General features: G+C 37.6%; 1 protein-coding gene across 4 annotated transcripts; it reads left to right on the top strand.

Moving 5' to 3' along the window:
* The first annotated feature begins 322 nt into the window (after positions 1-322).
* LOC18434395 (coiled-coil domain-containing protein SCD2) lies at positions 323-25,725 on the top strand. 4 transcript variants are annotated; one of them, XR_016058384.1, is made up of 17 exons: positions 323-663; positions 2,283-2,467; positions 7,740-7,830; positions 7,994-8,035; positions 8,180-8,242; positions 9,654-9,703; positions 9,780-9,807; positions 10,810-10,884; positions 11,011-11,121; positions 11,214-11,290; positions 15,116-15,232; positions 15,429-15,550; positions 22,731-22,803; positions 23,898-23,939; positions 24,025-24,065; positions 24,506-24,632; positions 25,292-25,725. XR_016058384.1 is itself a non-coding variant. In XM_020667388.2 (17 exons), exons 2-17 carry the CDS (start codon positions 2,346-2,348, stop codon positions 25,429-25,431), a joined length of 1,305 nt encoding a protein of 434 aa, XP_020523047.1. In that variant the 5' UTR covers positions 323-663; positions 2,287-2,345; the 3' UTR covers positions 25,432-25,725. The 4 variants fall into 4 exon arrangements, 3 of the variants coding, with proteins under 3 accessions (XP_020523047.1, XP_006844529.1, XP_088726681.1); XM_020667388.2 differs by having other exon boundaries at positions 2,287-2,467; positions 11,230-11,290; XM_006844466.4 differs by having other exon boundaries at positions 11,230-11,290.

Below are 25,725 nucleotides of genomic sequence, written 5' to 3'. Positions count from 1 at the left end.
TCAGTACCTCCTCTCTCTCTCTCTCTCTCTCTCTAAAATCTAAATTGTTCTCGCGAAATACATCTCAAAGTCCCAATCGATTATCTCTCTCTCTCTCTAAATTCTTCAAGTACCAGTCAGGGAATCAGTACTTTCTAGTTTCTACTGCCTCTATTCCCTCATTCCTCTCTCTAAGTTCCCTCGTTCATCTCTTTCCCTCTCCTCCCTCTAACTACCTATTATTTCTCTCTCTACATATTACAACGCCTTTTCTCACACATCCCGAGGCAGCGTACGCTTGTCCGATCTAGGGCTTCCGTCTCTCTCTCTCTCTCTCTACTGCAAATATAAATGGATCGCAGGAGGGCAGGTAGTCCGATATACAACCGTCAAAAGAGTGGGAGCTCAGCATCAAGTGGTTCATCTTCTCCTGCAATGTCTCCTGCTCATTCCCATTCTCGCTCTGCATCGAGTGGTGCAGGGATCTCTAACGTTAAGAGAACTCAGAATTTTGCAGCAAAAGCAGCTGCTCAGAGGCTGGCTCAAGTCATGGCGTCCCAGACCACTGAGAATGACGATGAAGATGACGATCTCAATTTTAGATACAGTTCACTATACAGTGGAAACAATAACAGCAACAGTGGGCTCTCTTCTTTGAAGCCTACTCGGTCTCCTTCACCTGCGGTATTCTTCTTGGACTTGAATTTCGGGTTTTGGTGTTTTAGATCTTTGTGCGTATGGGATTTGGAGTGGATTTAGGGTTTTCCGTGGATTGGATTCGGTTGTAGGTTTTGATTATTGCATTTGGAGGGGTTTTTTTTTGGGTTTTCCTGGATTGAATTAGGTTGAGAGATTTGGTCTTTCTGATTTTGGTAATTTGGAGAAATTTTGGGTTTCTTTGGATGGTTAATGGAATGCAATTCGTCTGAGTCTAAGAAAATTGGGATTCTTGCTTTGAGTTCTGTTGAGGAATTCCTTGGTTTTGATCAAGTTCAAATAAATTATTAACGTTCTTGGCTGTATCTCTTTTTCAGTTTTATTTATCTGAATGATTTGATTCTTTTAAGATTATCAAAGTATAGTAGGATCTCGCGTGTAATGATATATTGGCTCATTGGTTCTGTTTGATTGGGGTTCTGATTTTCAAAGAAAGCTGGAGTTTATTTTCTGCGTGTGCTAACTATAAAAGAGAATGTCAGTTGTCTTCTAAGTAGCAAAGTATTTTATGCACCCTAGATATATGAAACTGGCTCTTAGGTTTGGACACCCTAGGCTTTCTGTATGAACAAACAATTTTACACATGTATAAGTGCAAAATGCTCCTCTGAGGGAAATCACTGAGTTATACAGTATTTCTCGTTGCAGCTTCATGTCTAGACTTCTGTGTGCTAAGTGTGAATTTGTTTTCTTTCCAAATTGTTTGAAGAAACCATATTTTCTCAACACCAAGATGTATTGATGCTCTTTCCTTTTCATTTTTGAATCCTGAACAAGTAACATTTGATTGGAATTACTTAACCTGATAAATGGAATTGAAAAGGAAAATAAGGGATAGGTGACAAATTACATATAGCACAAACTGACCTAATTGACTGAAAATGAGGCCCGGTTTCAAGTGGTAGGTCTTCATACTTTCTAGTACAGCAAGGAAGGCCAGCACTTGGGAGGTTGGGTCTCATGCTTGCTTGTTCAACAAGGAAAGTGAACTTTTGGGTGCTTGGGCTCTGGTTTGCAATCCTATTTGGTATTCTGTCCATGATTGCCAGGAATGTTTCGATGGTATACGACAATTGCAATTTGCTGTTGGGTATTTGGGATTGTTTAATTCTTCCCAATTACGTTCATAGTTTGTAGTTATAAGCTGGCCTCAATGACCTTCCAAGTGGTTTCATTGTAGGTCTGCATTCTTTTGTGAAAGGCAGATACCTCGTAAATCTTAGTAAACCCTTGGTGGGGAGTTTTTCCCTTAGAAGTGATGCTTTCATATTGAAGAGTGCTACTTAGATTTGAAAGGTGCATTCTTGTGTATATTATGTAGCACCTAATGGTCTGACAATCTGTCAGTTCTTTAACTGGTTGTTATGCATGGGAAATCTGTTAAACACTTATTCCATTTACCTGTTAAACACTTATTCCATTTGCCATTTTATTAATGGAGGGACTATATACCTTGACCTACCATTTAAACTTTTTTTTTGGATGTATCAAAAGTTAAGATAATAAATTTACCTCATAGAAGTTAGGAATATATTTTACCCGACAATATGTCTTGACTTATCGGTCAGTTTTTGCCTTTCTATTAGCTAGGTCGGAACTTTGCAGAACATACTCCATCTGTTCGTTCTACATCAGCTGGACGACCATCAATGTCTACTCGTACAACACCTTTGGTTCCCCCAAGTAGGACAACTCTAAGGGCACCACCAAATCTACCACCAGTTAAACTACCACCAGTAGAGCCTCCTTCTGACACTCGTAGAGATAGAAGGTACGCAATTGTTTGGAATGTGGAAAACTTATTTTGCTACATCATTTTTCTTGAGGTTTGGGTTTTATTTTATTTTTTTGGATGTAATTATCTCTATTGTATTAAGGTAAAATAAGAGGTTAGGTGTCACTGTTAAAGTAAAATAAGAGGTTAAATTTCACTGTTCTGTATACAAAACTGTGAGAAGGCTGTGTTCACAGCCGGGTAGAGAGAGAGAGAGAGAGAGAGAGAGAGAGAGAGAGAGAGAGAGAGAGAGAGGGAGGGAGGGAGGGAGGGAGGGAGGGAGGGAGGGAGGGAGGGAGGGAGGGAGTTCCACTATGATTTAAGCCCAGATAGTTGGCTGTGTTAATAACAAAATTGTGGCCCACGGTCTCCTTCTTTTGCTAGGCATCCGCTGCCATCTCTGCCTCTCTCCAAGAATGCTGAAATGTTACTTGCTATGATTTGGTGATCCCAAATATTTTGTTGAATATAGGCTCTAATCGCCAGGGACAAGGGGCTGCCGTTGAAGCCCAAGAGTTAACATAGTAGGGCCTCCTTTGACATAAAGAGAGAGATCTCATCTACTGTGGATAAGTTTCATTCAATCCTTCCAAGAAAGCCAGCTCTTCTGCAGTTGTAGAGTTTAGCAGTGTCTCAATAGGAGCCGAGGACGTCAACAGTACCCATATCAAGTTGTTTCTAAACTGTCCTCTGATCCTGCTTGGCGAAATTTGTTGAGTGAGCAGCTATGAACCTTCAATTTGACGACCCAGGCTCTGGCAGGATCTGGTGGTATGATCATTGAATTGTCATAGGGCTAGAGCAGCCTTCCAGTTTGTTGTGGAGTTCTCCATGGAGAAAGTCCAAAACACATTATATTTCTTGCCCAAAGATCATGTCAACAAAGATTTGATCCTCAACTCTCCACTGGAGACTATCGGCTCTCTAAGATCTTATACCCCTGTTTCCAATATAGTAGCCCGAGGAGGGAGAAGTATGCCAAGAATGGTTGTTCAACTGATTGTGGTAGTATGCCCCCACCCAAAGATCTTTAGCCGTGAGGCCCATATTTTGCTTGTCACTGGGCAGAAAAGAGATTGTCGATTGATTCCTCTGCCTCTTTGCACCTTACACAGCAGTTGGTAGTTCTAGATTTTTCCCATGTAATTGGTTGCATGTCATGGCTTTCTTCGATAGGACCAACCAGTTGAAGGACTGCATCTTCAGTGGGGCAGAGGAGAACCAAGCTTTGTAGGCTACTATTGAGGGGATAGGACTGTGGGTGAGGGCTCGGGAATTAGATGCAGCGAAATGGAGCCATTAGAGGCAGGGATTTAAACAATGCTGTCCCTGCCCGACTACAATATATAATGGGATGTTAGTAGGTCCAAGGGCTTCGAACTCTTGGTATTTTATAGTCCGATAAATACCCTCCTCAACCTGGGGGACTGGACCAGCTGATCACTGATGACTTTGTGGGACTGGGCCATCGTGGCCTGTTGATTCATTGGTATTTAGAATAACCTTGGAGATACTGTCTCCAAGGTAAAGTCGCCTTTCCACAAATCCTTCCGCATACCTATCTCCTCCTCCCTTAACCTTGAATCAGATTTTAGCAACAAAACCTGACTATGATGAGATATCTCTTAGCAAGCTCCAAAATCATTTTCTTTGGCTGAGCCCTTCAGTAGCGAGCAATAGTTATCAAGCCCATACCTATGTTGGACAACGTGATGCCACAAGTTCCCTTCCATGCCTACCACAGAAAGTCTCTTATAAAATCCTCTAAGCAACTTGAGATGGGAATCGGCATTCTAAACAGCGATATGAGAAACTGGGATAATTGTAAGTGTCACTTTGACAGTTTGATGGAGGTGATTCTGCCTCCTAGGGACATGAATCTACACTTCCAAGCCTCTAGTCTACATTCGAACCACTCTACCACCGTAACTCATTGTGCCTTCTGTGGCTTGCCAATGCAAAGAGGGAGATTTTATACTAAAGGGTAGAGCATCAACCGAGTCTCTTGGCCAATTCCATTCCTTTTTCCAGGCATTACCCTGACCCCCATAAGTTTGCTTTTTTTCCATTTTTATTTTGAATCTTTGTAAATCCCAAACACCTGAGGAACAACCACAAGTTGTCAACTTGTCATGTGTTTTTTGTTTTTGAAATTGATAGATTTGTCATGTGTTGGCATCACAAAAGACTAAGGTGTCATCTGCATATGGAGGATTAGCTTATATAGGGGCCCTTCCTATCTGATTTGAAGCCTTGAAACATGTTCTATTAGAAAACTTTAGAGATGGATTGGCTGAAAACTCAGCCATAATGGCAAACCAGAATGGGGATAATGGGTCTGCTTGGTGGAGGGATCTCAGGGTGGTGAAAAGAAAACCTTTGAGTGGTCCATTGTTTATAACCAAAAACCAAGGGGATGAAATGCTTCCCCCGATCCAAGACCTCCATTTTCTGCTGGAACCCGTAAAATGTTGCACTTGATACAAGGATTTCCCAGTGCACCTGATCATAAACCTTGTCTTACTTAGAGTTTAAGAATAGGGCCTGGCATCTGGTGTGAATAACTTTGTGAGTAATTAAAGCACCATCCAAGATTCGGCAATCCTGTGCAAAGGCCTCTCAAGTGGGAGAGGTGACATGGTTTAAAACTAATCGCATAAGAAAAACCAGCATTTTCAGCATTACTTTTTAGGGGCTGTTACACAGGCGTATAGGCCTGCAATCTTTCAACACCCCTGCCCCTCCAACTTAGATATTAAAGCTATGGATGTAGCATTCAACCCACTATTGATTGTACCTCTCTGAAAGAACCTGGAGGAAAAAAGCAAGTACAATGGGAGCCAGGGTATTCTAAATCTTATGGAGCAGGGAAACTAGGAAGTTATCAGGGCTTGCAGCCTTGTCTTGACCTAGGTCCGCCCCTGCATTCCAGATCTCATCTCCTGAAAGTGGTCTCACCCCCCAATCAGCTTTCTCCCCAGGCAGCTGAAGGAAAGGAATGTTGGAAATTCTAGGCTTAGCCTACAATTTGTAGAATTGACAGAAGATATCAAAGATATGAAAATTTAAATACATTCCTGAGATTAATTAAAAAATAATAAAAAATATGAATCATCTTGTTCTGCATCAGCCTGAATGGAGGCAGAGAAGAGCTTTTCAAAGTACCTAGTAATTACCCTACCAATCACAGTGTGTTCCTCGTGGATTCTATCTCCTTCATTTGATTTGGAGGATAGTAATTGCTCTCCCACGAGAGTTTGCAATCTGGTGGAAAAAACGGCATTCCTGTCCCCTTTTCTAGGCCACTTTACTCTAGACTTTTGGTACCAAAAAATTTCCTCCTATTTGAGGATATTCTGAAATTTTGCTTTGGTCTCTATCCTCCTTGTCCTTTCAGCTGTTACTATGTTTTTATATTCTTTCATGGGATCCAACTCTTTTATTTCCTCCAACAAGGTCTCTTTCTTATTTCGAAAATTACCGGGAAGGTTGTTACTGTCTGATTCTATTCTTCAGGAGTTGTTGCTGTCTCAAGGTTTTGGATTTGACCTTGTCATTTAGAGAGATGACATTAATTATCTGGATTGTTAGATTCTCATAAGTAGCTTGTTAATGAGAATTTCTGAGATTTAGTGATTGATCGTGTTCACTCTACTTTTGGAGATTTTGGTTATTGAAATCTTAGCTGACTGTAACTCTCTTCATTTTACTGAGTTTAGCAGAATTTGTTGAGATGTCCATTACCTAATGAAGGTAAAAAACTGTAACCATGTGTTGCATGAAGTAGCATTGGATTAAGTCAAAATGGAAAATGCTGGATAAATGAACTGTTTTCAAAGTTGATCAGTTGGTTGCAGCAGAGTTAAAAGAAAATTTTCCTAGATGGTTTTTGGCATTCAATTTCCATTGCATTTATTGTGTTTAATTGGTGGGCTTCTCTTTTTGCCATTACTAGACCATGCATATTTCATGCATCTCAGGTTTTTCTTTTTTTCAGATTGCGCAGTCTCCTTGAACATTGATATCGCACATGGGCTTCTCTTTTTTCCTTTACTAGACCATGCATATTCATGCATCTAAGGTTTTTCTTTTTCTCAGTTTGTGCAGTCTCCTTGATCATTGATATCGCACATGAGAGTCAGTAATCAATTCTCAAGTGCATCAAATCAATGCTGGGTTATGGACTTGTTTCATATCACTTCACAGATCATATTCTATCTATCTTCAATTGACTGCATATACATATTGAGACCTTAGATGCAATCATTCCAGGCGATTTATGAGTGGCTCTTGTATATTTTAGGAGAGCATCTTATTTTAGGCGCTAATGGCTAGACTCCAAATGTAAATGTAATTCTCTACCCCTTTGCTCGCTATTCCTGTTTTCTGTTATAGGAAAGAAGCATAGTAAGGTGGATTGCGATTTATTTTGAGCAAAGGTACTCTACAGCATTGACTATCCCTTGCATTACGTCTTCAATGCTTATCAGAGATAGACTAAATCCTGAGGGCCAAGTCACAGATTGTGCAGCTATATATACATCCGGACCCTTCTCGTTCATGCTCGGTGTGGCATGCTTATCTAAGGCATATGGCGTGTTTATCTATAGTAGTAAATCAAGGGGACTTGGTTGGCTTGATGCAGCAACTTATAAACTGCATCCAAACTGGACATCAATGAAATGTCAGTTCTATACATGCTATAGTTTGAGTTATTGTTGCGAGAGAGTTATATGCACCTTTCTATTTCTTTGTTGTGGAATTTACGAGGGTTTTAGTTCTGTATTACTGTTATCGAGGACGATTGCAATCAGGGATAGTATTGTCATTTATAACCCTAAGGGTGTTTTTTTATTATTTCAATCTTATCTATTTTCTCATACTGAGGATGACTGATGAGCAAATCTTATTTTACTAGTTTATCATGAAATGGGATATGAGGCATGAGACAGCTAATTAGTATACTGTTGGTTATGTTAGGGACAGTATGGCATAGAAATAGAAATTATGGCATACAATAGACAGGTAGGGCAATCAAATGTCTGTTCTCAAGATGGACACTGGACATGAACTGCAGTATGAAGATGATTGTCATTCATGGAAAACTATGATTTATCTCCAATGATTGTATGGAACTATGGATGGTTGTGCCCTGCCTGTGTATTTTTCTTCATGTAATGTATATCCTATATTTTGTTCGTTATTCTTAATAGTCCGGAAACTACTGTTTCTGTGATGGAGTTATTTAAGATGCCAATTAAATTTCTAGGTTCACACGAGATGTTGGACATGTAAACTTACGGGAAGCTGGAATTCGGGATGCTGGAAATCAACGTGAAGCTTCTGCTCTACAAGATGAGGTATGACACTTTCCAAGTGTAGGTTTCTTTTTTGTGGTTGTTTTCTGGAAGGGGGGGGGGGGGGGGCAAATATGCTTGAAAAGTGCAATATCAATATCAGTGACTATGCATAGTTTCCTTATACTTTTGTATTGTGATTAACTGACTTGGGCTGATTTCACAGCTTGATATGTTACAAGAAGAGAATGAGAACCTTTTCGATAAGGTGTGTATCACTTCCTTTTCCAAAGAATATTTGATAATGCCAGCTTTTATTGGAAGAAAATGATTTATTCTCGTGTACTTACCTATGCCCGAAAATTTTTTATTTTCTGATGCACATACACTTCTATTGAAATTTTCTATCCAGCTTCGACTTGCAGAAGAGAGGTGTCAAGAAGCAGATGCTAGAGCCAGGGAGCTTGAGAAACAGGTGCCATTATTGATATCTTATCATTTGTTTGTCATTTATTCATTTGAATCCTTTTGCACTACAGGTTTTATAATCACCCTACTGGTTCTCAATTTCTCATGCTATAGCACGATGAAGCTTTGCTGTAAAAATATCCTGATCTTTTAAAAATTTATGCATATTTAGAGGGTTAATGATGATATGGACTTGTTTCATTGAATGAGTTGTTGTAGTGAAGTCTAATGTAGAGGTTGATTCCTTGGCCAATGAGGGGATGGGATTTTGTGGTAGTATAGAGCAGTGACAATTCAAGTTGAGATGTTGCCTTGACATCTTTCTCATGTTTTCTCCCTTTTTTTCTTCTCTCTCATCTTTTCTTCCTTTCTCTATGTCTTTGGTTCCACACTTACTTCATTCCTTGTACTTTTCTCTAGCCTGAGGCTAGTTGACTGTACTCTTCACTTTAAGCTGATAAAGTTAGCTAATAAAACTAAAAAATTGTTGAAGTGCTGTAAATGAGTTTTATTTCAGAACCTCCATGAGAAACCATAAACATATTTTGGGGCTTCTCCATTGTGTATAAATTATAGTAGTTAGTTTGAAACGTAAACTTCGATAGGCATTTTTGGTTTCTAATCCCTTAAATTACGATTCAAAGTCTATTTCTTCAACTACACTGAAAAAACATTTGTGCCTATGTAAACTATACTAAAATGCATGTGTATAATTTTGTTCGAGTAAATACATTGTGGTTATGTAACTAACCCCCAGTTTGGAATGCACACCCATACTACCCCTTAGTAAGTGAGTTGGATGAAAACTGGTGTTCTCAGTTTTTATCTCACTTAAAGTAATGACATTTTGTGCGTGGCAGACACTTGCTTCGGTTATTAAATGGCACACCCACTCGAGCCATGAATATGCTGTCATTGAAAATGCGCTCCAACCAATTCATGGTTTTTCTGGTAACAAGAGAGCCCTAAAGGTATTAGAGCCAAAAAGAGACCATAGGTGTTGTAGTATCCTGTGTTTCAGTCAATTCTCATAATATCCAGTCAAAGGAACTATTCAAAGTGCACCTTTTATAAATTCATCAAGGGTATATGAAGAATTCACTATATCATTTTTCCTATGAATTATTATTATTATTCCTTTCTGACCTTTTTTATATGGCTCTATGCTGATTAAGTTGCCATGGATATCTAGACGATGAGCTATTATATCTGGCTAAAGCCTTTGCCATTGCTATTGGAAAAATACATTCTTCCCCCTGCCAACAAGATAATGCTTATCTGGAATACAGTTTATTTAATGACGTTATTAGTTCTCCATTTCAAAATGAAGTCTCAATGTCTTAATTCTGAACTTTCAAGGGCTTTCTTAGTTTTCTTGCTTTCTTTTATCTGAACAGCATTTTTTGTTCTCTTTATAGGTCGCTTCACTTGGTGAAGGTGTATCACTGGAAGCACGACTGTTGAGCAGGTAGCATTTTCTGTTGCATGTGTTGGCTATTATACATCAATATTCACCATATGACGTCAATGTGATTTATTGGCAGAAAGGAGGCAGCTCTTCGACAAAGAGAGGTAATTTCCTTGACTGACAATTTGATTTATACCTAGCTTGGGTCTTATAATTTTGTGATAATGAATGATTTGGACATCAATCTGGTTCAAAGGTCTGGTACATGATTATTACAAGTGATTCATTGGATTACATAAATGGATATTAATGAGATCCTCGTGGCTTGGTTCATTAGCAACAAGATTGAATATGATTGAGTATATGCTCAGTACAGTGCTATGTGATTTATTTCTATCAGTAGTTCATAAGATAAAAAATAGCTTCTGAATAAGGATTTTAAGCTTGTTAAGTGAGTAGTTTATAAGATAAAAAATAGCTTCTGAATAAGGATTTTAAGCTTGTTAAGTGAGTAGTTTATAAGATAAAAAATAGCTTCTGAATAAGGATTTTAAGCTTGTTACGTGCTCAACAATTATTTCAATTTTCAAATTCACATGATCATACATATACAAACCAGAAGTCGGTTCTCTATATCTTTTCTTGATGCGCTACATTAAACTCTTATCCCAAAAGGAAACCCTGAATCAATGTGTACATGGAAAGTAGCTTGTGCTCTGCGCTATTGAACTTAGAGCCTTTTAATGTAAAACTTTTGCTGTTAATTCTGTGCACAAGGGCCTCCTGTTAATCAATAATCTTTTCTTTGAAATGGCACCTGATTAATTCGTTGGATAATTCTCCAAGAGTAACTGATTTAACCTAAACAACTTGATTCATAGTAAAAGATATCTATCTGAAGTCCTTATGGGTGGGTCCTAGATCACAATGATTCAAATTTGAGACGGAAACTTTAAATTAGAAATTAGTGACCCGGTGATTTTTTTTTTTGAGTTCGTTATGGTGGTCATTTCTTGTCAAGAGAAGTTTTTGTTGCATCTCCATCTAACATCAACTTTTCATGCAAAGAGGTGAGAATGCATTAGTTGGGAAAGATACTACAAGTTTAACTTCTTTTTTCGGTCTGGACTGGTATCACTAGTATTCTGTTCTGTTCTTTGACCCAGGCTGCTCTTAAAGCTCAAAAGGAAAACAAAGATGTCAAGGATTCAGAAATTGAAAAACTTAAAGACGAAGTAGAGGTGAATTGCACGATTTACCTGTGCACTGCTACCCTCTATTGCGTTCTATTTATCAGGTTATCTGCCTTCACTAATGTTGAGGATATATTGTGCAATGTTCATCAATATTTTTGTATTTTGGATCAGGCTGCGAGGGCTGAGGCTATGGCATCTGAAGAACAGCTTCGAGACGCTGAATCAGAGGCCAAATCTCTCCGCTCAATGACTCATAGAATGATTTTGACTGAAGAAGAGATGGTTTGTTTTTTCCCTAGAACAGCTCTATTATCTTGCACCATTATTGGTTATCTAGTAATAATTGTGGTTTTAATGCATAGATTGATTTTTAGGTGATTTCTATCTCAGGAGGAGGTTGTTCTCAAGAGATGTTGGCTTGCTCGCTACTGGGGTTTATCTGTTCGACATGGTAATGACTTACTGCCATTGTGTTTGTCTTTTTTTGAGGGTGCTACTGCTTTTCGGTCCATCTACTCTTGATTTCTTCTTCTTTCTGCTTGATTTCATTATCTTGAACAGAACCAAAAAAAGGAAAAATAAAATTGTAGAACCCTTTCAGATTCACTCACCTACTTAAAGAAAATGGCACCTCCTTAGGGAAAATGAACAGTTATATGCACCTGGAACATGATGCTTTATCTTGGGTTCAAGAACCTTAAATAAGGACATAGAACTTCTTGAATGGTAAGCCAAGAAGCCATGCATATTTATAGAAAGAGATAGCAGTCAACGGTTTGTGCTCTACTTACAGAAAACAGAAGGGTTGAATAATCAGTACTCCACTTAGAAGTGATGAAATTACCAATAATTGTTTGCTTTGATATGATTGGTTGACTTGTTGGATAAGCTATATGTTCCTTGAACAAGTAGTAGTTATACCAGCACTATTGTCACCAGAACCCAACAGAAGTTAAGCATGCTTCGGAAGAGCTAGGATAATAGCATCCTTGGAGGTCCGTGTCACATCCCATTTAACCTTCGTAATAACTTCGCAATGGTCACGATTGTATTTCGTATTTTAATTTTAATTTTTTTCTACAAATCCAAATCATTTGAAAATTTGAGCTTTATTCTTTAAAAATATGAGAGTCTAATAAAAATATCAAGAAAATAAATCGTAAAAAATAAATTGACCAAAATACCCCAGAAACTTTCAGGGGTATTTTGGTTTTTTTTTTTTTTGTGAATGATTTTTTTGATATTTTTTTTAGGCGCTCCTTGATGAGAAAAATGTACACCTCAAATCTCATGGGATTTCGATTTGTAAACAAAATATTGAAAATATATTACGAAATGAGGTTGTGATCGCAGATCGGCCCAGATTCAATTTGGGACATTCAACTTATACTATTACATCATCCTATATATATATATATATATATATATATATATATATATATATATATATATATATATATAAGTTTATATAGAGCCGAGGTCTAAACAATCAAATTAGAGCCCACCTCAAAAATTTTCACTAGAAAAGGTTGTCATCTTGACATCAAGTTGCATGGACTTTAAAAAAAAATGGATCTCAAGTTTCGAAAATAGTGCATCTTGTGACGCATTTTTGGATCGTCAATTTTCAATATTTTCAAGTTTTCATAGATTTGCTCGATCTACATTATTTTTGAAGCTTTAAATTTTATAAATAAAAATAAAAATATATTTTAAGGCTATCACAAAGATTTTCAGTATTGAAACTACATTTCTCGACACTATTTGACGGTGTGCTTTATGTTAATTGTTTAGAGCCTCGGCTCTATACAAACCGCACCCATATATATATATAGAAGGAAATATTTTATATAGCGTCAATGCTCTAAACGATCAAATTCGAGCACACCTCAAAAATTTCACTAAAAAAGGTTTTGATGCCCGAATATCCTCAAATTGATCATCTTGACATCAAGATGCATGGACATGAGGAAAAATGGATTTCAAGTTTTGGAAATAGTGCATATAATGCATTTTTGGACTGTAAATTTTGAAGATTTTCAAGTTTCATAGGTTTGTTCGATCTACACTATTTTTGAAGCTTTAAATTTTATAATTGAAGATGAAAATATATTTTAAGGCTATGACAAATATTTCCAGTATTGAAACTACATTTCTCGACACTATTTGAAGGTGAGCTCTACTTTGATTGTTTAGAGCCTCGGCTCTATACAAACTGCACCCATATTATATATATATATATATATATATATATATATATATATATATATATATATATATATATATATATATATATATATATATATATATATATATATATATATATATCAGTGTACTTGCCCATGGCACTTGGCTCAGATCTTTGATGAAATTTTGCATATCAGCAACTCTCTCTCAGTATCCTAGAAACACATCTAGAGGGAAGCTAATTCTGAAGCCGCCCTCTTGGCTAGGGAGGCCGCCTCAAACGGTCCCACGGCAGGGTCGCCTACCACTTTTTGGGGCCCTTGTGGGTTTTTGTATAGAGCACCCAATTTCAGCTCAGCCTATTTTTTGTATCTTACTTCTTCTTGTAACCCTTTTATTTTATACATAATACGGTTAACAATTTAAAAAAAAACATAAAATAAATATGGGAAGACCCATCAAAGATGAATTATTTAACATTTTATCATCATCATCATCATCATGACACCCTTTTCCCAACTAATTGGGGTCGATTACACAAATCTTGGTCCGTCATTTTGCTCGATCAAGGGCCATACCCGTAGTGAGGTTATAAATCCTTTTATATTTTCTCACTACTTCCAACCATGCCCTTTAAGGCCTACCCATTGCCCTTTTTGAGCCTTCTACTTGAACCAACTCGCACCTCCTAATAAGTGTTGTACTGGGCCTGTGCTGCACATGACCAGCCCACCTAAGTCTACTTTCTCTCATCTTATTGCCTATTGGTGCCACACCTAATTATCTCAATTGTATTCATGTCGTTATTTAACAGTTTACCCATATTGTTTAATTTAATTTCAAAATGCCTATCAAGAAACATGTGATCATGAGTTGGAATGGTTGCAAATGTGTAAAATGCTTAATAATGTATTTCTCTTGTGTATTTTGATAGATTTCCGAAAAGTAAATGAAATTAAAAATAAAAATAAAATTTGTAAAAGTAAAAAATTTACTTTATGCAAGAACAATACAATATGTATATTTTAAAATGATGTTTAAATTATTGTATAAATAATATTTGCGTTTGTATGTGTGAAACATCATTGTGTTATTAATAACGTGGTCCTTATCCCTTTTGTTGTTACTAAAATTGGTCCGGGGTTCAAAACCCATGAATGAAATAACATTTTGAGTACATAGTGATACTCCATGTCTGGATTTCAGACACGCGTTATAAACTTGTCAACTCGCTATGTCACTACCATAACTTTCCTGACACACTGACAGAATATTGGTTGTGTGTCTAGGTATGTCAACATGTGTCAACATACGACACGAGGGTAAAAATGGATTGTCTTCTGTAACACTCAGTATAATCCTACGGGGTAGGGTGTACCTTACTCCAAGGGCATCAACCGTCCATTCTTGCTATAGATTTCTGAGACTGAAATAAATAGGGGCGGATTGGACATTAACCCAGGTGCAAGTAATCTACATCCGTTGTTATCGGTAATGTCTAGGGATGACCCTTTGGAGTTGTACACTGTTTGAAGCATTGTTTGAATTTCCTTTTTGACATCCATGTGGGATGCGCACAATGTGATAAACTCATGAAGAACAAAAATGATTGTCTTCGGTGCGTGGAGCGTTTGTCTGATGTGATAATAGACTTCTTTATAATGGTACTACTATTGTCATGCATGTGTGGCTTAGGCATAGACATGCTGATCAAGTAGTTAACAACATGGCCAGCTTTCGAGTAGTTTTACGATAAATGTCTAGTGTTGTTTGTCTTGTTATAGCCTTTCAATCTTTGTTAGTACTGTTGTTTATAATATGGTAGTGCATTAGCCACAAAAAACTAAGACATTTTCTTGTTGGATATAGTGGTATAAAGAACTCAATAGTCCTATTGTCTAGCCATTAGCTACTTAGTGTCTTTTAGATTGGTTAAGGATGAGTCTGAAAGTTCTTGTTTTATGATTGAAAGATATTCCATATATTCTACTTACTTTTAAATATGAATGTAATTTATTGAAAGACTTTCGAGAGTTTTGATTCACATGATTCATTTTCCTTGAATTTTCTGCCATTTCTGTCCTTGTAGGCATTTATGGAGATATTGCAGGACCGAAACATGAGCATTGGTCATCCTTAGCACCCCTTCCTCTTGAAGTTGTCATCTCTGCTGGACAGAAAGCGAAAGAAGAGTCATGGAATCGAGGCTAGTTTTTAAAAATTGGTGTTTTATTATACTATTATAATAATTGCAAAATTTGCTAAAGAAGATTTTTGGAATTAATCATGGGAAATTTTTGACTGGAATAACATTAATCATTTTGATTTGATGTGGTTGTAGTTTTTATTTAGGGAATTTGGGACATTGCATGTTGAATTTTTTTGCTTACCATATTGAACAGGCAATGATGATCCAGAGAGAAGGGATAAACTTGCACGAGATTTGAGCGATTTAGCTGGAGAAGGGAATATTGAGAGCATGCTCTCTGTTGAAAAGGGTTTACGTGAGCTTGCATCTTTGAAGGTATCACTCTATATCAACATTTTGAACTTGAGCTGTAATTTGGTCTATTTTGTTGGCTTGTTATTTTTGTTTTCTTGCTTTTGATCTGCTCATAATCTGTTGATAAGGAGTAAGTTTGCATAACATTTAAGTCTTTCATAACATTTGAGTCTTGTTTTAGAGGTTGACCTAAAAGCTTTTCATCCATTGTAAAATATAATTCATTCATTGTAACATACTTTCTAGGTGAGGATGTTGAGATGGATGAGTGACAAGACAAGAAAAGATAGAATTCGGAATGAATACATAAGAGAGAACTTAAGGGTGGCTCCAATAGGCGATAAGATGAGGGAAGTAGACTTAAGTGGGCTGGCCATGTATAGTATTGACCTAGAACAACACAAGTTAGGATGTGCGATTTGATTCAAGTGGAAGGCTCTAAAAGAGAAAGGGAAAGGTCCAAAAGGACATCTAGGAAGTAATGAGAAAAGATATGGCGACTTATGGTCTAATTGAGGGTATGACCTTTGATTGAGCGGAATGGTGGAACAAGATTCATGTAGCCAACGCCAAATAGTTGGGATAAAGTTCAAATGATGATGATGATGATGATGTATATGGTATCTTTGTGTTACTCATGATGATGTAGTTCTCAAAGATTCTCTTTTCACTAGTTTGAGGTTCTATAATAATTATGTAGGGCTTCTATTGGAATTTTTCCTTTTTTCTTGTGAAATGTGGATTATTGTGATATTTTATGCTATGCCTTGATATTTATTCCTGTAACATGTCATAGGGTAAGTGCAACTTGATGTGTACTTCTTTAAACACCTAATGAACTATAAAAAGGAAATTGTCATTAGATGGAAGGAAATGGACCTTCTACCATGTTTAGTTGAAGAAGTTGTAACAAGAGTTTTATTAAAAAAAATGTAAACATCGATATGTTGTTTGAAGGAATCTAGATGGGACATTTGATACGCCTGTTTTAGGTTGGAGTTGGTATAGGTAAAGACCTTGGCAGGTAGTTGGGTGAAATAGTTGTGTTGAGATGGGGGCCAAAAGTACTTTAGTAGCAATTAGGATTTTCTCATTCATTTTTACGGGCCCTTATGGATTGTGCTTATGTGTGCATGTTTGTGCTGTGTGCGTGTGCACGTACATGTGTGCATTGTGTGCATGTATGCAAGCTCATGTGCATGCATGTATGTGCATGTGTGCATGCATGCACAACTTTGCTACAACTTCAAAACCCAACTAGTTTATTTGGCTTATTTTTCATAGGGGAACCTCCTACATGATACTCAAAGTTTTGTTGCGGATTTGCCAAAAATCTTTGCCGCATGTTACACTCATGCGCTTTTGCATTCTTTTTTTGAAACTGTTTACTGTAGTATTAAGAGAAAAAGATTGAGTGCAATGGGTAGGCAGAGGTGGCCCACAAGCTAGGCCACTTGCCCCAAAAAAGAATTAGAGTTTCCCGGAAGGGTACTCCTATACAAAAAGAGGTCTGGCGTTGTACAGAAAAGAAGCCAACCTTGATAAGTAGAATAAAAACCAAGAACTGGCCACAACAATTGGCCCTTACAAAAAGATGAAGATAGACTAAAATAGAAATCAATCACTCATAGGTCCGAGATATTAGTTGTCGCTCCATCTTTAGCTAGATGTACTGTTTCAAAAAGTACTAGGCGGCCTGGGGAGTCCAGGCCGCCTAGCGCCTAGGCGGGCGCCCAGAACTTGGGCGGCCCTGTAGAAACAAACAAGGATTCTATAGTCTCTAACAATATAAGTATAACGGTATAGTGTATAAAATATAAGAATTATGTATTTAGGACACATTAAAATTCAAAAGTATACTACACATTAGCACACTCCATAAGCATAACCATACGTCGGTCTATGTCTAATTAAAATTTAAAATTTAAAATTTACCAACCAAATTACCAAAACGAAGTTACCAAATACCAAACCAGTGGAACTATAAATCTATTATCCACCATACTATCAATACACAACCAAGAGGAAGAAAACAAAAATGAAAGTAATACTTGAAGACTCAAAAGAATCTTCAACCATTGTTTAAAGTTTAATCATCATTTATCATTCATCATCAGAAAAAAGTAGAGTCAGCTACATTTGCATCATATGCATCGGAGTTGTCACCCTCCTTGACATATTGTTCGTCCTCTTTTGTTTCTTCTGAATCTCCCTCTTCTTCATCCTCTTCCTCCACCCTCGTCCTCTGTGCAGAAGATCTAGTGGCCTTAGGAGGGTCGACTGATGTCCCTGAAGCATCCATGACCATGTCCCATGTCAATCCTTCATGCCCCTCGACCTTATCATCATCAACCAACCACTCCATAACATTGTCTATATTTTTTTATCTGAGGGGGTCACTCTTACCTCTCTTAGCAAACCTATTCCTCAAGAATCGATGAATCTTGACATAGACTAGGTCATTGAGCCTCTTTGATTCAAACCTGTTCTTTTTCTTTGTATGAATCTAACAAAATCAAATGAAACTAATTAATATGAATATTAAATAATTAAAATTATTAAATATATTAATAATAGTAATACTACAAAACTAATAACTACTAAAGTACTAAATTATTAATACAAACTATCCTTCCCCTTCAAAAGTAGTCCAATTGCGCTCACAGCCGGACGAGTAAGTAGTTAGGTTTAAGATCCGAATGACCAACTTTTGTAAATTTGGAGAACTACACCCATGTTGCCTCCACGAATTGGCTGCAAAGATATAGAATAAATAATAAATAAATAATAGAATTATAGAAATGAAACTTGATAACTTGAAGTTGAACAGTTGAACTTAAGTTAAGAATATTATTACCTTGATCAATCTTGGTTTTTTGCCTCATCGCCATTAGACTCCCAAAAGACTTTAACGAGCACTTGTAATTTATTAGCTCCTCAACACATATAATATTCTGGATATCCGGATCATGGACTAGCACATCTACACACTTATTAAATCCAGTCATAATTGTATCATTTGTGTGCATATCTTTATCAACATAAAAAAAAGTTGGGTTCAAATAATAACCAGCTGCATGCAATGGCAGATGTAGCTGCCTATCTCACTTCTTATTAATAATCTGTCAAACAGGCTTATAGCTGCCTGTCGCTCTCTTGCATTTCTCCATAGCCTCATATATGTAGCCCATAGAAGCCTTGTCACTATCAACTATGCGAAAGACTTGGACAAGAGGAAAAAATACTTTAAGAGCGCCCTTCATCCCTCGCCAAAAAGCCTTAGAAAGGATAATATATTTTACTTTCTTCCCAACCTGATCCTTGGACCACTTTCATATTCTTCAGTCATCTGAGATAAACATCTGCCTCAACTGCACTCTTATCGAATGTATGCTATCTAGGCATAAGTATCAGGTCGTAAATCTCGTGACCTCAGGCCTCACAATCTTTTTCTTATTTGTAAATCTACGCATCATGCTGAGGGTGAGATGGTGGCTATAAATGAAATTCGTAACTGACTTTGCCGTCTTCACTGCACCTGATATCTTGGTTAAATTGCCAAGAGCGTCAAACATGAGGATTATACAATGTGCTGAACATGGTGTCCAAAAGATTCTAGGGTACGCTATGCGCAATAAATTAGCAGCATCAACATTAGAAGCAGCATTGCCAGTGACAACCTATACAGCAAGCTGCTCCCCAACCTCCTTGATTCCCTTCTCTATAACTTGGAATATGTAATGGGCATCATGGCTATAATTAGAAGCATCAATAGACCTAAAAAAGACTGCCCTTAAAGTACAATTCACAAGAAAATTTATCTTTCTTTTCTTCCGATCATTCCAAGCATCAGTCATAATAGAAACTTTATGCTGAGCCCATGCATCCTTCTTAACTTCAATAGCATCCTTCGTGACACTCACCGCTTTTTTGAAAAGAGGTTGTGAAAGCTCATGTAGGGGTTTGGGGGTTTCATCTCAGGCTGAAATTGGCCAATTGCCGCTAACAAGGCGTAGAAGCTGCTTAGGCGAGCGGTATTGAACGGAATTCTCGCCTCATAAAACCATGTAGCAATATAAAAAGTCGCTCTATCTCTCTTTTCCTTCTTCATTCTATTTTCAATGGTGGTTTGCTTCTTTGTTTTCTCTCCTGCAACCTCAGGGTCAGGCCAGGGCAAAAAGCTATCCCTAGGGCCTATAACCCGAGACTTCTTACTCCCAAAATCAGAAGCAATTACAACTCGCTTTGCCGTCCCACTAATAATGGATTGTCCTACCTCTTGACATCCCTCCCCGTCCTCATCACTATCATCATCATCATAACTGACCCGAACCTCGGACCTAATCTCTGCTATGGAGGCAAATTTTTCATCTTTTTTCATTTTTGCAAGACTCAGAAAGTTGGTTATTTCCTCTTTAACAACATCGAGAGTTTTTTTACATGGGGCAACATCCCCCTTGATACCGGCAAGATGTTTCTTGAACCGGTTTATGCCCCTTTTTGTATCATTTTTACAAAACTTGCATCTTATGCAATTTTTATCATTAGGAGCTTGGTTGTAGCCATATTTCCAACCTGGATAACCACTCCTTAGATCTTGAAGAACATATCTCCAAATAATACAAACTTAAACTAGCAATAAAATAAAATCACTTACTTTGATTGCTCAATCTTAAGGACTCAAAGTTTTCTAAAACACCCTTTAATATATGGGTGCGATTTCTATAAGGTTGCAACCTTAAACAATCCAATTAAGGCGCACCTCCAAATTTTATCATAACATGTAATTTTGTTGTAAATTTTTTTAGTATTATCTTAAAATCTATTTTCATATCTAATTAGAAAATTTTAAACTCCAAAAATGGTTAACATCAAGGAGATCTATAAGCATATGAAAATCTTGAAAATGGACGGTCTAGATAATGTGTTGCAAGATGCACTGAGACTCAAAAACTTTTTTGTTTTTTTTAATTCATACATCTCAATGCCGAGATGATTAATGGTGGATTTTTCAACGTTAAAACAACGTTTCCGATAGATTTTTGAGGTGCATCTGTAATTCTACATTTTAAGGTTGCAACCTTATATAAACTTTTCCGTTGATATATTTATAAAACATCAAAAATTAAATCTAATATCAATGGGTGATGTTTTTATCAACTTCTCATAACTTTGAGAACCCTTCGATCCTAAAGAAATCATCAAAAATTAGTTTTTTGGGGTTTTTCTCTCTAAAATGGGCTCTAATATGTTATAGGTTTCAAATAAACCTAAAAACAACAAATTTGGCCCCTTAGTAAAAACAAAATGGACAAAAAATGCCCCTACTGAATGTGTTTTCAGCCTTTGAGTAGGGCGTAGTCCCTGAGCAGCCACCCAGAGCTGGGCGCCTAGGTGGGTGCCTAGAGATTTTCGCCTTTTTCTGGTGTGTAGCCCTGGGCGATGCACCCAGCCCCCCTGGACCGCTTAGGCGGCCACCCAGGCGCTGGGTGGTCCGCTTTTTGAAACACTGGCTAGATGATCCACCATGTTGTTGGATTCCCTTCAGATATACTTCCATGAGATGGCAATATCCCTGCAAACACGAGAAATCTCATCAAAGATTGAAGCTAGGTACCAGGGAGGGGGGTCGGAGCCTGCAACTCAGGATATGATGTTTTTTGCATCTCCTTCGACTAAGAGTGGTTGGGGCCAAGAGGGGTTGAAAAGCTTGAGATGGACTCTGCCATTTGGGAGTTTGCGTGACCAATGTTTTCGGAGTAGCAGGCTAGAATAGTGCCGAGGTGGTTGCGGAAGACGCCACCTACTCCGGCAGGACTTTGGTTGCCCAATGAGCACCTGTGAAATTAAGCTTGGTGTGGCCCTCTGGGGGAGTGGACCAATTGCTCGGTCTATGCACCCTAGGCGACTGGGATAGTAAGATTTCCTTCCACTGGTATATGAAAGAGGAGGCTGGAAGTCCTTTGAAGGCCTTGTGATTGGAAGCCCAGAAGGCTAGATTAGAGGTGATTTTGCGAAATAAACCAGGAGCATCACATTTGCTTCCTTTAAAAATCCTTGAGTTTCTCTCCGTCCAAATTACCCAAATGGTGGCTGTATGAGAGATCTCGTTTCTGACGAAGAGAGTCCCACCCCGATCATGGTGGACTTTTCCATGTTCCCCTTGAAGTCCATTGCAAACTCGATGCATTTGAGAAACATGCTCAGGGTTGCTACCTCCTAGGGCTCGGCATTGAGGAACACAAGGGTGTCATCAGCATGCTGGAGGTGGGTGACGACAGGGCCCCTTGCACTGCTCTTAAAGCCCGTAGGCCTTCCAGATTGGTACATGCGGGTGATAGATTGGCTGAAGACCTCAGCAGCTATAGGCAAAGAGAAAGGGAGAGAGGGGGTCTCCTTGACGGAGCCCTCTTGAAGAAGGGAAGTAACCTTTGGGCATACCATTGATCAACACTGAGAAGAAGGGTCTGGAGCAGCAACGTCGCATCCACTTTCTCCAACGCTCCCTGAAGCCCATCCGGGCCATAGTTTCTTCTAGGATGGCCCAATTGACATGATCGTAGGCCTTCTCCCTGTCGATCTTAAAGATAAGGCCCAGATCCCTTGCCAAGTGTCTGGTGTGAAGGCGTTGTCACTTTTCTCATTGAGAGCGTCGGTTGATCTGATTATTTTAGGAAGCTTGGTAGGGTATCTGACATGAATTGTAGTATCGAGCATTGAAAATGATGTTATTCTCATTAATCGAGGAATAGTTTCATTACATCTGTCAGAAAGCTAACATTTAGCACCATAGGGAGCTGTGTTTCTTCCTATGTTGTCTCACCTTGGGCCATAATATGACATTTATAGGCCTTGGCATTTTATTCAAAATTCTATATGAGCAATCCTATATTTATTAAATTCCATTATTGCTAGTTATTACCTGAAAATGAAAATCTGCAAATTTGATCAGACTATTACAATTGTAGCTACAATTTGAGTTTACTTTAGTATGACGAATATTGATTATTAAATGATATTTGTGTAGTATTTACATTTAAGAAAGCACCATTCTTTATAGTGCTCTAGTTTTGCTTGAGTTACAAATATTTTTTCTTCAAGGTTTTTATTTCTAAAAGCCACTAAATTTTTCTGTTCATAGTTCCATTTAGTGTTGGCAAAGAGTTCTCTCATGTTATGTTGTAATGCTGTTTGATTTAAGGTTGAGGATGCTGTTGCATTTGCTATGGCTCAACATCGGCGTCCAAATGTTGTCCGGGTTGGCTCAGCTTCAGGTTTAGTCTTGCTGTCAATGTTTGGCACTTTCATCCTCTTTTAACTGTTGGGTCAAGGAACTTTTATTTGTTTTACATTTTTCAAACATGATGCTATAGGGGCTCAAATTGCAGTATTCTAGTACACAATAAGATGTTTGCGAAATGGAGTGTAAGAATGCAATATCACGGGTCTAAAGTCGTTTCTCATTAACTGAAAATCATGATGAATTCCTTATGTATAATAAATGTATGCAATTGATTGAAATATTCACAGGAATCTTCAGATACAATATTTACAATTTTCTTTTGGAAATCGATAAAATGCTAGAATAAGATGTGCATGACATTTTGCACTGGGCAAAGCTAGGTATTGATTGCCAGTGCCACACTCTGGAGTGTATGAAATGACGTCCCATCGTCTCCATTATGCTGTAGTGTGTACTTCCTATAATTTTGTTCTTTGTATTCTTCTTCTATGTGACCTTGATCACCTATAACTTTGTTCTTTGTATTCTTCTTATATGTGACCTTGATCACCTATAACTTTGTTCTTTGTATTCTTATTAGGGTGCGGTTTGTATAGAACCTAGGCGGTTTGTATAGAACCTAGGCTCTGAACAATCAAATTAGAGCCTACCTTCAATTAGTGTCAAGAAATGTAGGTTCAATACTGAAAATATTTGTGATAGCCTTAAAATATATTTTCATCTTTATTTATTAAGTTTAAAGCTTAAAAAATAGTGTAGATCGATAGATCTATGAAAAACTGAAAATCTTGAAAATTGACTGTCCAAAAATGCATTACAAAATACACTATTTTCAAAACTTGAAATCCATTTTTTTCTCATGTCCATGCATCTTGATGTCAAGATGATCAATTTGAGGATATTTGGGCATCAAAGCAACCTCTTCTAGTGAAATTTTTGAGATAGGTTCAAATTTGATTGTTTAGAGCCTCGGCTCTATATAAACTTTTCCCTTCTTATTATCTGTGACCTTGATCAGAAGAGAAAAACAGTAGGACAATTAGTCATATGCACGGCATACGAATATTGATGTTTACATGTAGTCTTATTTTTTATTTTATTTTATTTTTTCATATTTTGTATCAGATTGTCGCTCACCTGGTGATCCAAAGTTTGTGGAGGCATTTGGTAAGTACCACATTCAAAATTTCCTGTAATTATTTCAGTTTGGTAAGGTGTCAAGATCTAAACCAAAACTTGCATCTATTTGCAGAGTTGAGCCAAGAGGAAGTTGAGGATGTGCTTTTCAAACAGGTCTGTCGGAATCTCTAAGTAGGCATTATCTTTATGATTTTGAAGTTCAGGGGTTTCTTACCGTCCCTTTTGCATCTGTTCACATTATATTTAAATTTTTAAATTTTCTTATTTGATTATTGACAATTTTTGGCCAATGAACTTGTTATGCTGGATCATCAATATAGTGCTCTAAAATGTCAAAAGAAACAAAATTCCATTCTCATTAATTTCACTCACCTAACATAAAAAACTTACATTAATAGAAATATGGCTCCAAGATAAGTCGCTGTCTGTGAAAACTCCTTGTTTAGCTTTATGTTCCCTTGGAAGTTCCTTGCATGCATGAAGTTACCTAAACCGGTCTAATTGAAATTTCCTATGCGTTGGGTAAAGTCTTAATGGTTTCTTCTTCTTGAGCATGAAGTTTTACTTGTTTTGGATTTTTTTAATATGTGAAGGCTTGGCTCACATACTTTTGGAGAAGAGCTAAAACCCATGGGGTGGAAGAGGATATTGCAGATGATCGACTGCAGTTTTGGATTAGTCGTAGCAGTCAATCACCAACATCCCATGATGCTGTTGATGGTATTTCCCTTAAATCGTATATTCATAGATATTCAAATTGATAATCTCTTAGTTGCATTAAGCTTGTTCTCTCTCTCTCTCTCTCTCTCTCTCTCTCTCTCTCTCTCTCTCTCTCTCTTCAATTGAAGCAAAATCCCATTGCTATGGTCCCTCTTTCTGTCTCATATAAAGCACTTAGGTTTTCATGTTTAGCCTCTCTTGCATACATTGAAGACTTCTCGTCTCATCCACATTGTAGGGCTCTCTCTCTCTCTCTTTTGTGTGTGTCACTCATTTTCACATTTAACCCTCTCTCTCTCTCTCTCTCTCTCTCTCTCTCTCTCTCTCTTTCTCTCTCTCTCTCTCTCGTATGTCACTCTTTCCACATTTAGCCTCTCTTATACACTCAATGAAGATTTCAATCTATGGATCTCTCTCCTCATACTTATTGTAGCTTTATCTGCTTATCACAAAAATTGTGGATTCTCTCTCTCATTGTACATTGCTCTCCATCTGTCAAAGACCGTGGTCTCTCTCTCTCACATATATTGTACATTGCTCTGTCTCTCAAAGACACATGGTGCTCTCTCTCTCTCTCTCTTATTATACATTGCTCTCTATCTCTCTCATGCTGAAATCGACCATTACAGTTATTTAAAGTGTACTGCTTTTATGTTCAGTTGAGCGTGGCTTGATGGAGCTTAGGAAGCTAGGTCTCGAAGCTCAGCTGTGGGAAGCTTCTCGCAAAGAAATCGATCAATCTGGTGCTAGTAATGCTTCAAACCAAAAACCAAATGCAGATTCTGAAGCTACAATTTGAAAGTGAAGCCTATGCCTTATTGAATTCCTTTCTTTCGCTTGTCCCTTTTAAAACACCTGGATTTTGGGGCTCGGTGTTTTGTTCTTTATCAGGCTTGCTTGTTTTTCAGCTTGAGGTTGTGTAATATTTGGATATTGTGTGCAAGAGAGAGAGAGAGAGAGAGAGAGTGTAACTACTTTGCTGTCACTTTACTGAGAGAGAGAGAGAGAGAGAGAGAGAGAGAGAGAGTGTAACTACTTTGCTGTCACTTTACTGTCGTTCTCATATGCTATTTATTCCAATTTTTCCAAGCCT

Source organism: Amborella trichopoda, chromosome 6 (assembly GCF_054954075.1).
Source record: "Amborella trichopoda isolate Santa Cruz 75 chromosome 6, AtrichopodaSantaCruz75HAP2 v2.0, whole genome shotgun sequence".
Taxonomy (NCBI): Eukaryota; Viridiplantae; Streptophyta; class Magnoliopsida; order Amborellales; family Amborellaceae; genus Amborella; species Amborella trichopoda.
Note: the sequence above shows the minus strand (reverse complement) of the source record. Positions and strands in the feature narration are given on the sequence as shown.

What these genes read in the sequence shown, in the direction of transcription:
- LOC18434395 (XM_006844466.4), top strand. Translation starts at nt 331, where the DNA reads ATGGATCGCAGGAGGGCAGGTAGTCCGATATACAACCGTCAAAAGAGT. An exon ending in CTCGGTCTCCTTCACCTGCG is followed by an intron (nt 664 to 2,282) that starts GTATTCTTCTTG and finishes CCTTTCTATTAG; the next exon opens with CTAGGTCGGAACTTTGCAGA. An exon ending in GGGTTTATCTGTTCGACATG is followed by an intron (nt 11,291 to 15,115) that starts GTAATGACTTAC and finishes CTGTCCTTGTAG; the next exon opens with GCATTTATGGAGATATTGCA.